General features: G+C 48.1%; 4 protein-coding genes across 4 annotated transcripts; 2 read left to right on the forward strand and 2 right to left on the reverse strand.

The window, feature by feature from the left end:
• Positions 1–563: 563 nt before the first annotated feature.
• Positions 564–3391, reverse strand: LOC132259782 (DNA replication licensing factor MCM4). The gene is made up of 3 exons (XM_059757541.1): positions 3002–3391; positions 831–2945; positions 564–765 (listed from the first exon to the last, which is right to left on the reverse strand). The coding sequence occupies exons 1-3, from the start codon at positions 3368–3370 to the stop codon at positions 670–672; spliced, it is 2580 nt and encodes an 859-aa protein (XP_059613524.1). The 5' UTR covers positions 3371–3391; the 3' UTR covers positions 564–669.
• Positions 3392–3578: 187 nt separating this feature from the next.
• LOC132259466 (26S proteasome non-ATPase regulatory subunit 12) lies at positions 3579–5156 on the reverse strand. Its single transcript, XM_059757109.1, has one exon. The coding sequence runs from the start codon at positions 5001–5003 to the stop codon at positions 3636–3638; it is 1368 nt and encodes a 455-aa protein (XP_059613092.1). The 5' UTR covers positions 5004–5156; the 3' UTR covers positions 3579–3635.
• A 1085-nt stretch (positions 5157–6241) lies between these two features.
• LOC132260065 (tyrosine aminotransferase) lies at positions 6242–9204 on the forward strand. Its single transcript, XM_059757976.1, has 4 exons — positions 6242–6839; positions 7725–8239; positions 8297–8590; positions 8654–9204. The coding sequence occupies exons 1-4, from the start codon at positions 6641–6643 to the stop codon at positions 8987–8989; spliced, it is 1344 nt and encodes a 447-aa protein (XP_059613959.1). The 5' UTR covers positions 6242–6640; the 3' UTR covers positions 8990–9204.
• A 112-nt stretch (positions 9205–9316) lies between these two features.
• LOC132260070 (probable Ufm1-specific protease 1) lies at positions 9317–10167 on the forward strand. The gene is made up of 2 exons (XM_059757981.1): positions 9317–9561; positions 9629–10167. The coding sequence occupies exons 1-2, from the start codon at positions 9436–9438 to the stop codon at positions 10160–10162; spliced, it is 660 nt and encodes a 219-aa protein (XP_059613964.1). The 5' UTR covers positions 9317–9435; the 3' UTR covers positions 10163–10167.
• Positions 10168–10218: the final 51 nt, after the last annotated feature.

Here is a 10218-nt window from a genome sequence, read left to right on the forward strand (position 1 = left end):
AAAAATTGCAATTTTCTGCATCCTCTGAGCTGAGCATGGAATGGAATTTGCTAGGAGATTTAGGATTAGAAAAATGTCAGACAACATTATAACTTTCTTACTCAGTTTCAATCATTTTAAGAGCAACATTTGAGTAATTGTTTTTTTCAATGAAATTAAGAACATGAATTTTGAGATTCTTTGTTGTTGTATTACAGAAAATCCGCGATTAAAGAAGGTAAAGTAAGTAGGAATTTAAATAAATTGGCAGATACTGTTTTATGCTTAGAACATTGATTAAATCTTCCATCTTTCATATCATCAAAAGGATTAAAATTGTCTGACACGCGAAATTGCTGGTGAAACTTAAGACTTAAACGCTCAGCTTAAAACATCCCTTTCAGGACACTAGCAAAAAATGTCTTCTAATGAAAGCCTGCAAGATTTACTGGTGTCCAAACAAGTCTTAAATGCTGCAAAAAATTCTCGAAACTGCAATTGTAAAGCAACTTGCCGCCTTTCTCAGAAACGCCAATTACATAAGGCCCAAGAAGAATCCAAGGAAATGTCTTTTTGCTTGGCAGTTTGAAACATCTTTGTTATTCACGTACAAAAAGGGACTTATTGGACACTGCCGACCAGCAAAAGAAAACAAAACTCGCAAGAAATACATAAGATGCGATGAGAAAGTTAGCAGATTCTGATGGTGTTCTTGCCAACAACTACAACTACGCCCTCGTCTTGCAACTCCTTCAGCGCGTCCTCGAACTGTTCCCTCGTTATGAGCTGGAATGCAGAGAAAAAGGGATGTTCATGGCTATTTCCGCGAAACGCAATGAGAAAATACTTACGATCTGAGAAGCCTCGCGAAGGTCGGTGAAGAGCTTTTGGTAGGGCACAGTCGGCACTCCGCCCTTCTTCTTCAGCGCCTCCTTGATGCTGAACACCAGCTCTGTGCGCTTCTTCCTCGCGGCGCTTGACAGACCTGTGGTGAGGATGCCCACGTCGATCTTACCCGACAGCGGATCCGTGGCGGATTGCTTGAGCGCCTCTCGGTGGAGTCGCCAGGCCTCCTCCACGTCCTGCACCTCCACTCGCTGGCTCAGGCGCACCTTTGCGTGTGCCTCCGCCAGACGAATCAAGCTCTCTAGCTGCCTAGGATAGGCGCTGATCTGCCCGCGGCCAGAGCCGATCTTCCTCATGTCCACGTACACGTGGATGAGGCGCTGTTGCGCCTCCTCTGATAGCACAGGATGGACGTGCTCTTTGGCGAAGGCGAGATAGTCTCGCAGGATGCTCATGTCGAACAGCGTGTCCTCCTCATCCTGGTTCGTGGCGTAGTAGAGAGAGACGAGATGGGTGGCCAGGCGCCGGTCGAAGAGCTCATCCTGCGGATCGAGGATCAGGAAGATGAGATCGAAGCGCGACAGAAGCGTGTGCGGCAGCTGAACATTCTCGATTATTGTCTTGTTCTTGTTCCACTGCGACTCTGATGGATTGGCCGCGGCCAGAACGGACGTCCTGGCGTTCAGCTGGCAAATGATGCCCGCCTTCGCAATGCTCAGCGTCTGCTGCTCCATCACCTCGTGCAAGATGCTCCTGGTGGAGTCGTTCATCTTGTCAAACTCATCGATGCAGCACACTCCATTGTCGGATAGCACGAGAGCGCCCGTTTGCAGGACCAGCTGTCTAGTCTCCGGGTCCTTGGTGACGTAGGCCGTCAGACCCACAGCCGAGGAGCCCTTTCCAGATGTGTACTGCGACCGGGGCACCAGATTGTACACGTACTGTAGTAGCTGCGACTTGGAAGTGCCTGGATCGCCGCACAGAAGAATGTGGATGTCAGAGCGGAAGTTCTGCCGTCCGGCGCTGCTGTGAGTCTTCTTGGTTCCACCGAAAAGCTGCAGCAGAATCCCCTTCTTGATGTCACTGTTCTCATAGATCGACGGCGCTATGGCTCTGGCCAGGCGGTCATAGACATCGGGCTTCTGCGACAGCATCCTCAGTAGTTCCACGCGCTCTGGCGGGAAGATGTGCTCCTTGCCTTCCTCGGACTCATACAGTCGTTTCACATCCACCTTGCGGAAGTGCACGACGTCTATGTGCGTTCTGTACACGGATTTCACCGATCTCTGGCGCGGATTCGGCTGCACTGGAATAGCCCGATAGATTCCCGTGATGGTGACGCGATCTCCTGGATGAACTTTGTCCACCAGGTCATTGTGCGCGAACAAGAGTAGATTATGAGGCGTCTGCCCAGCCGCCATGTCGTCTGGAGACTCCTGTAGCTTCACCAACTGCTTGTCCGTGTACTGCGAGCGATTATGGATGATCTGGAAGCAGTGATTAGTGTTGCAATTGGAACACAGATTCGGCTCAGCAATCCTGCCGCGGTCGATCTCCACCGAAGTCGTGAAGGAACACACTAGGCACCTAAAGAACGCCTCCCTCATTTCTGGAATGATGTTGCTCACCCTGATCACCATTCCATGGACCGTGATCAACTGGTCAATGTCCTCAGGATTTAGCGCCCGCATGTTCCTTGTTTTGTCCGCATTGAAGGGTCTCACTTGGATCTGATGCTCAAGCACGGCGGCTGGGAAGCGCTCGAAGAACATCTCATTGATGGCCATGTCAAAGGCCGGGATAACTTCCTGAGGATAACAAATCAACTGGCGATAGAGCTGTTCGTCAAAAGCCTTAAGATGAGCACAGTTGACGTTGAGGAAGGGCTCCTCCAGCGTGTGGATCTCCTCGAGTTTCTGCATGTAGAGCGGCTCATTGAGATTCATTCCATCGCTTATCTCATCCTGGTCTGCGTCCGGATCGATGAATCGCATCACGAAGCGCGTGAACTTCTTCTTGCACTCCACCACCACCACATTAGTGCCCCAGATCACAAATTGCGGACCACCGGCATGAGATTCCGTTGCCACATCACTGCCTTCCTGCGACAGAGGCTCAACCTGTAATTCAACCACAATCAGTTGCCGGCAGATCGAAGGATTCATGAGATACTCACGCCTTCTCCTCCACCCACGTTCACTTGGCGCATGTAGCGATTGGTGCGGATGTCCGGGCGAGACCTGATCGGAGTGCCCCTGATGCCGGGCGTACGGATTGAGCCCAGAGAGCTGGGCGTTCCGTAGTTGAGCGGTGAACTCAAGTCGATGCCTTGGATGTCCACATTTCCACCGTAGAAAGGACTGGCGCCGGCGAAGTTAGACACCGCCGGAGAAGTGGCTGCCAGACTCACATTGTCACCGTTCTGGCCTCTCCCTCCGCCAATCCTCATGGGAGTCTCGCTATCATCGCTCGCGGCGGCTTCATGCTGCGGCGTCCGGAAGCCATTGGCGGCTCGCGGTGTCGTGAATCCCCGTGGCGATGGCATTCTTCCTGCACCAGAAAAGCACTCCTTGTGTATTGGTTTAGGCGAATAGAGTGTTTAAGTACCTCACAATAGCTGGGAAAACAGGATATTTCACAGAACAACAATTCACACAAAGCACTCGCTTTGACAGCCACTGCGAAATTGGCGCGCAAACAACATGCAAAAATTGAGGTTACAAATACGCCTTCGTTACCAACTTCATAACGAATCCATTCAAATAGATTTTTATTTAGCAAAAAAGGATTTTAGTGGAGGATAAATGCCTTCAGGGACTCATGACATTGTTGATGCACTCCTCCTTGTTGATGAGATGACAGGTCTTGTTGACGAGACTCATGAGTTCATTGATCCCAGACGCCCAGTCATTCAGCACATCTGAAGGCGCCTTTTTCGCCGCGAAGTGAATCACTCCGGAAGGCCGATCGATCTTCACCGTGAGCGTGCCACTGTTCACCAGGCGCGAGAGGTAGTCCTCCGTCTCGTTGTCCGGGAGCTCCAGCAATTCGCTCATGCGCCGCAGGTTGATGCGAGTGTAGTAATTGGAGATGATGCGGATGTTGTGTTCGATGAGGCGATTCTTCAGCTCTGCCCAGCACTTCTTGCCATGCGCCGTCTCCTGGTCGAAGATCTCGAAGCTGAGCAGCTCCTGACCGTACACATTGGACACCGCCTTGAAGTTGATCAGCTCCTTGCACATAAAGAGACGCAGGAGCTCCTTGTATATGGGAATCTCCTCCAGGAGCTTTTTCTTCGATAGATTGTGCATCATGTCTTGCTGCTCGTTGTCGTACGGCGACAGGATGCAGTACAGCACGGCGAAAGTCATCATCTTCTGCCTCCGCTCGGGCGTGTTGCTGATCACCTCGCTGTCCACCACGGCCTGATAGTGGCGCGATGTTCGGATGAACGAGGAGTCTTGATCAAGGCGAATCATCAAGCCGTAGTACTTGAACTTGAGATCCTGCTGCTCGGGGTCGTCGAAGAATTTGGTGCTGATCTTCTTGGCGATGATCTGCGTGCGCACGAAGTCCTGCTTGGCTAGGCAGAGGCGCATCTGCTCCAGGATCAGCTCCACCTTCTCGCGCTTCGCCATTGACCCATAAGTCTCCACTTGGAGCTCCTCCATAATCGCCGCCGCGCCTGCGATGTCACCGTCCGCCTCCTTGATCCCGGCCAGGATCTGCGTGAGGCGCGCCCGCTCCACTTCCACGTAAATCTTGCCCTCCGTTACTGTGCGCAGCGTATTGATCAGCTTCAGCTTTGTGTCCTTGTCTGGCGTCTTGTCCACGTACGTGGCGCATTCTTGGATCATCTTCACCACGGACTGCTTCAACTGGGAGCGCCGCTTCACCAGCAGCGAGATGTACTCGTTCAGGGCGTTCCAGTTGCCCGCCTCGAAGCAAATCTGGCAAATCGCCACCAGCACTCGCGAACAGGAGATCATATCCGCGCCCAGGCGCGTCTGCTTCTCCAGCTGCAGCAGAATATCGATGGCCTCGTGGAATTTGGCCTCATTCTTGCCCATTTCCTTGCACAGGGGAATCTTCTCGTCGCACGTCGACGAGTAGTCCACCTCCATCTTCACGATTTTTCCCCTGTCGAACTCATTTACCGCATCAAATCGATTATCCATGGCTCTTCCGAATCACCAGTTTCCTTTTTCACGCGAAATAATTCCCACTTGCACTGTATTTTCACGGAAAATCCACCCTTTTCTGCTACTGTTTTGCTTTTGTCTGCCTTCGCCAGCAATTTTCACGAGTCACGCTCGCAGCGCCTGAAGTTTTTACGCAGATGTCAAAATTGACACTCACACTGTAAAAAAATGTGTACAAAGATTTTCCCGCCAAATTACAAATTGAAATTTTTCTTAACAGATATAAAACTCCTGAAAAATGTTATAGAATAATGGACCAAATTTAAGGTTTTGCTGGATTTGCAATTTTACGGAAAATTCCCTGAGAAAATTCAATTTTTATTGGAAGTGCGGGAAGTGCTCATAAATTCCATAATGCAATTGCTTTTGAGTTGCTTTTGCAACTCCTGGCCAAAGCTTCAGACAGTCAGAAAATAAGAACAGAAGCTCTTGACAGCTTTGGACACATAAAATGAATAAATAGTCTGAGATCAAAACTGCGATACTTGTTCTTGCGACTGGGCCTGCAATAAAAATGAAGCACTCTCTGTGAAATATGTTGTTGCTTCCGCAGCAACACAGATGCGTGCAGGAAATGCTGAAGCACCTGCTGCTTTACTGAGTCCAGAAGCGTGATTTGGCGCTGTGGCGCTAGTTCTCGCGGGCCCCTGTCTGGTCACCACGCTGCTGCCGAAGAGCCACATGGCATTCTCTCAGGATCAGCGTCAGATCATGCAGCTGGAGAATGAATTGGCATGTTGGATTCTCCCCCACCATCGATTTCGTGTTTGTGAACCTACAGCTATGCAAATGAAGGTGACCAGAGCGATATTAGTTGCGGCAAGGTGGAAAATTCCCAATTTCACTCGCAGGGCCTCTTCTTCTGCCTCTGTGAATCTCTGGGCAGATCATCTCGAACACATCCACACAGTCATGGAACAATGAACTGTCGTGGGGCCCGCGGAAAAAGTCTCATTGAGGAATTTTGTGCAGTTTTTTACCCCCTCGCGGGTGTGTGAGCTATTAAACAGGAAGAATTTGCGCAGGTTCACAGCGCGAAAAAGAGGCCGAGTGAGAGATGTTAAATGTATTTTTATTGAAATGTTTGTCGGAGAAGTGATTTAAATTATAATTTTTAAACCAACACCACAACCAGACGGACTTGTGTATGGATGAGATTAATTTGTAATTCTCGATTCCAGATTTTTCGCGACTTGGTCGCAGCTAGATAAAAGCTCACCACTTTGAAATCACAACAGTTTCGTTAGAGAACTTGTCCAGTGAAGAAGACTCTTGGGAAAGGAGGGAGCTTTATGTCTCTTGCGCGCACTTTGTGGCAACTTTGCACCACAACTTTCGGCCTAGAAGAGACACTTTGACTTTTTGTGATGGTGAAATTGCTATTAGATCATTAGGCGTGCTGTTGGACTGTGTAAACAGTGCTTTTGCTAGTGAATAAAATGCTAATAATTGAAATTTCACATTGAAATGTGAGTAGGATTAATAGTTTTTCTTTGAATTGATAATCAGTTTAAGCAAGGAGAAAGCGACTGCTATTTCGAGAAATCAAACATCACACAATCAGGATCACATTGGACAAGCTGTGAAGAAAACTCCGGATATCCTTCGTGGATATGGAAACTGATCACATAAACAACAACAATAATGGGCAATTTGTGAAGAAGCTCACAAAGTCAGCCCTTAGCCAGAGGACAAAGTGGAACTTGAAGTCCACATCTTTCGCTGAAAGCACAGTGAATCCGATAAGAGCCATTGTCGAGGGTCTCAAGTTCACGCCGAACCCTGAAAAGCAACTCATACCACTGTCCATTGGTAAGTTTCCGAAGTATCGCGCTAAGAAATACACACGAATCAAGTTTTTCAAGAATGATCGCGTTCCTCCCAGTCGATTTTCAGTCTCTCACTTTGGAAAATATTCTCAAAATGCATTTCGACTTTCGCGTCTGTATTTCTCGTTTCGAAAACTTCTCTTCTGCCAAATTTTCAACTTTAGATTTATATAAGTTTGTAGATGAATAAAATATTGAATTGCATTCAATGTTATTATCTATTTACTATTATGATTGCGGTTTCGATGAGAAGCACGAATGAGCTTGATACATCAGAGAATGGACCTCAAGTATTCGTTTTATAATGCTTTTCAATTCGCTTATTCTTTCTTCAACTCATAAAATTCAGGGGAAATGTTTTATAAGTCATCATAATCACGACTACAAAATTAATGCTGCCATAATACTTTAATTCCGGATATAAACCTGGTACTTTTTGTAATCCAGTTGTTTTGTTCTTTAATAAAATTCATCACTTTTTGCGCGTGCATGCAATGAGTGACACGGACTGTTGCACTCGCTAACTTATTGCCTATTAGATTGAAGAAAATATTCACAAATATCTCGCAAAGTGTTCAATAACAAGCATTCGCACCGATAAAAGCCTGAGAGTTTGAAAAATTGTGCAAAACAACATTATTGTTGTTTGTCTCGTATTTGTGAATATTGATGAAAGATGAAAATGACTCCTTTGGAGTCTCATGGACCTGTGTGAGAAACCTGTGGTGCGATATGATTTGCATATTCATGATTAGGACTGACGACAACAGACCAGCCTCCGGAATAAATTAAGTGGGACAGGCTGCTCTGGTGGGGTTCTAAGAGAGAGACGATAAATTACCTAGTTGATGGGACTCTCTGTTACCAGGTGACCCGACCACATTCGGCAACCTCCAGCCATGCCATGAGATCGTGGAGCCGGTGGTGGAGATGCTGCGACTGAACCAGTGCAACGGCTACGGGCCATCCACTGGTCGCGTGGAGGCTCGTCAGGCGGTGGCGGAGTACGAGGCGCGCCAAAACAGTGTCGGGCCCCTAACGGCCGATGACATTGTTCTTTGCAGCGGCTGCTCCTCTGCCCTCGAGCTGTGCATCGCCGCACTGGCGGAACAGGGCCAGAATATACTCATTCCGCGACCAGGATTCTCCATCTACCAGACTCTGGCACCCGGTTTTGGCGTGTCTCTGCGAATGTACAATCTCTTGCCGGACCGTGGCTGGGAGATTGATCTACTGCACTTGGAATCGCTCATCGATGAAAACACAGCTGCTGTCGTGGTGCTCAATCCGAGCAATCCTTGCGGCAGCAACTTCAGCAAGAGCCATCTGCAGCAGATCATAAAGCTGTGCGAAAAGTATTATCTGCCCATAATAGCGGATGAGGTAATACTGTACAATTATAAGGAGATTTAATTTTATAATACTTTTAAATTTCTTTAGATTTACGAACACATGGTATTCCCCGGAAAAGTCTTCCACTCCGTGAGCTCACTGTCGAAGAACGTCCCTGTGCTCTCATGCGGAGGACTCACTAAGCGCTTCCTTGTGCCAGGTTGGCGCATGGGCTGGATCACCATTCACGATCGCCACAATCTCTTGAAAGACGTCCGAGTATCACTCATGAAACTCAGTGCCAGAATTCTTGGACCCAACGCCATCGTTCAAGGTGCTCTGCCGCGGATCCTGACCGAGACTCCTCAATCATTCTTTGACGAAACAGTCGCTATTCTTCAGGCGAGTTATCCCAACTGCTTTTCATTCAACTTCCTATTCTCATATTCTGTGCTCTCCCTGCAGAAACACGCCACAATTGCCTTTGAGATTCTCAGCGAGGTGAGAGGACTGAAGCCAATCATGCCAGATGGTGCCATGTACATGATGATAAGCATTGATGTGGAAAATTTCCCGGAATATCCGACAGACCTGCACTTTGTCAAGGCTCTTGTGGAGGATCAGAGTGTCTTCTGTCTGCCTGGACAATGTTTTGAGTATCCCAACTACGTGAGAATCGTCCTAACAGTTCCAGAGGATTTACTGCGCGAGGCCTGCTTCAGGATTGCCGAGTTCTGCGACAAACACTTCAAGATCGACGAGAGAATCATCCAGAATGCAATAATCGACACAGTTAATTGAGATTCTACTTATTTACCTGAGAGGGAGACCCAGGAATAATGACCAGAAGCATTGGCTCATATATGGGAAAACTGAAAACTGTGATTTTCAAGGGTGGTTTCTGACCATCGCTGGGATTGTCTCTAATCTTGATCGGAAACCATGGGTTAACCCCAGAAAGAATGTACAGAAGGATGCAATGATTACTTCCGAAATAAAATTTATTTTCTGGGCAATGAAGTTTTTCTCTCGCTTCCATTGCTTCAGGAGGCCATCTCGACCAAGACGAGTACATTTACAGTGTACATTATCGGTAAAATTGATAGATTTTCAAAAGTTCAAATTTTAAGACGTTGTCATCAGGCAACACTCCACCGCGGCGAATAATTTTGAGGTTACGTGAGTGTGCTTTTGGGAAATGCGTGGCGTGTTTTATTGTCTATTTTCCGCGGAAAATTGGAAAGAAAATGACTGAGAAGCTCCTGGAGAATGTCCATGACAGCCTCCCAGACCCTACTCCGTCTGGGAGGTCAATTGTCATTCGCGGAAAATATTCGTATTATCACTACAACTGCGATGGATTTCAGGATGCGGTGAGTTTTCCTTGCGTTGTGATATTTTTCTTCAATATGTTTTGATTTTCCAAATCTTCTCGGTCAGGGATGGGGCTGTGGCTACCGCACTCTGCAGTCCATGTGTTCCTGGGTGAAGAACTGTAAGGAGATCACCAGCAGGGAAGTGCCCAGCATCTTGACAATCCAAGAAACTCTGGTGAGTCTCAATGACAAGCCGCAGAGCTTTGTGGGCTCTCGTGAGTGGATCGGTGCGCTGGAGGTGTTCTACACCGTGGACACGCTCTTCGACGTGTCCTGCAAAATTGTGCACATCCCGTCGAACGGTGACGTGAAGAAGTACGTGAGCCTGATCAAGCAGTACCTGGAGGAATACGGCGGCTTCATCATGATGGGCGGCGACGTGGACTGCAGCTCCAAGGGCATCGCTGGTGTTCACATCGCCGGCAACGATGCATACCTGCTCGTGGTGGATCCACACTTCGTCACAACGTCCGGTAGCGCCACGCGCGAGGAGATCCAGCGCAGACACTTCGTCAAGTGGCAGCATACGTCGGAGTTCCTGGACAGCTCCTTCTACAACCTGTGCTTGCCGCTCGTGCAGGGGCCGCAGAGACAGTGAATATTTAGCTCAAAGCAACGATAGTGTTTAATAGCTTTATTCCTCTTAATCTAAAG

Source organism: Phlebotomus argentipes, unplaced genomic scaffold (assembly GCF_947086385.1).
Source record: "Phlebotomus argentipes unplaced genomic scaffold, Phlebotomus argentipes genome assembly scaffold_18, whole genome shotgun sequence".
NCBI lineage: Eukaryota > Metazoa > Arthropoda > Insecta > Diptera > Psychodidae > Phlebotomus > Phlebotomus argentipes.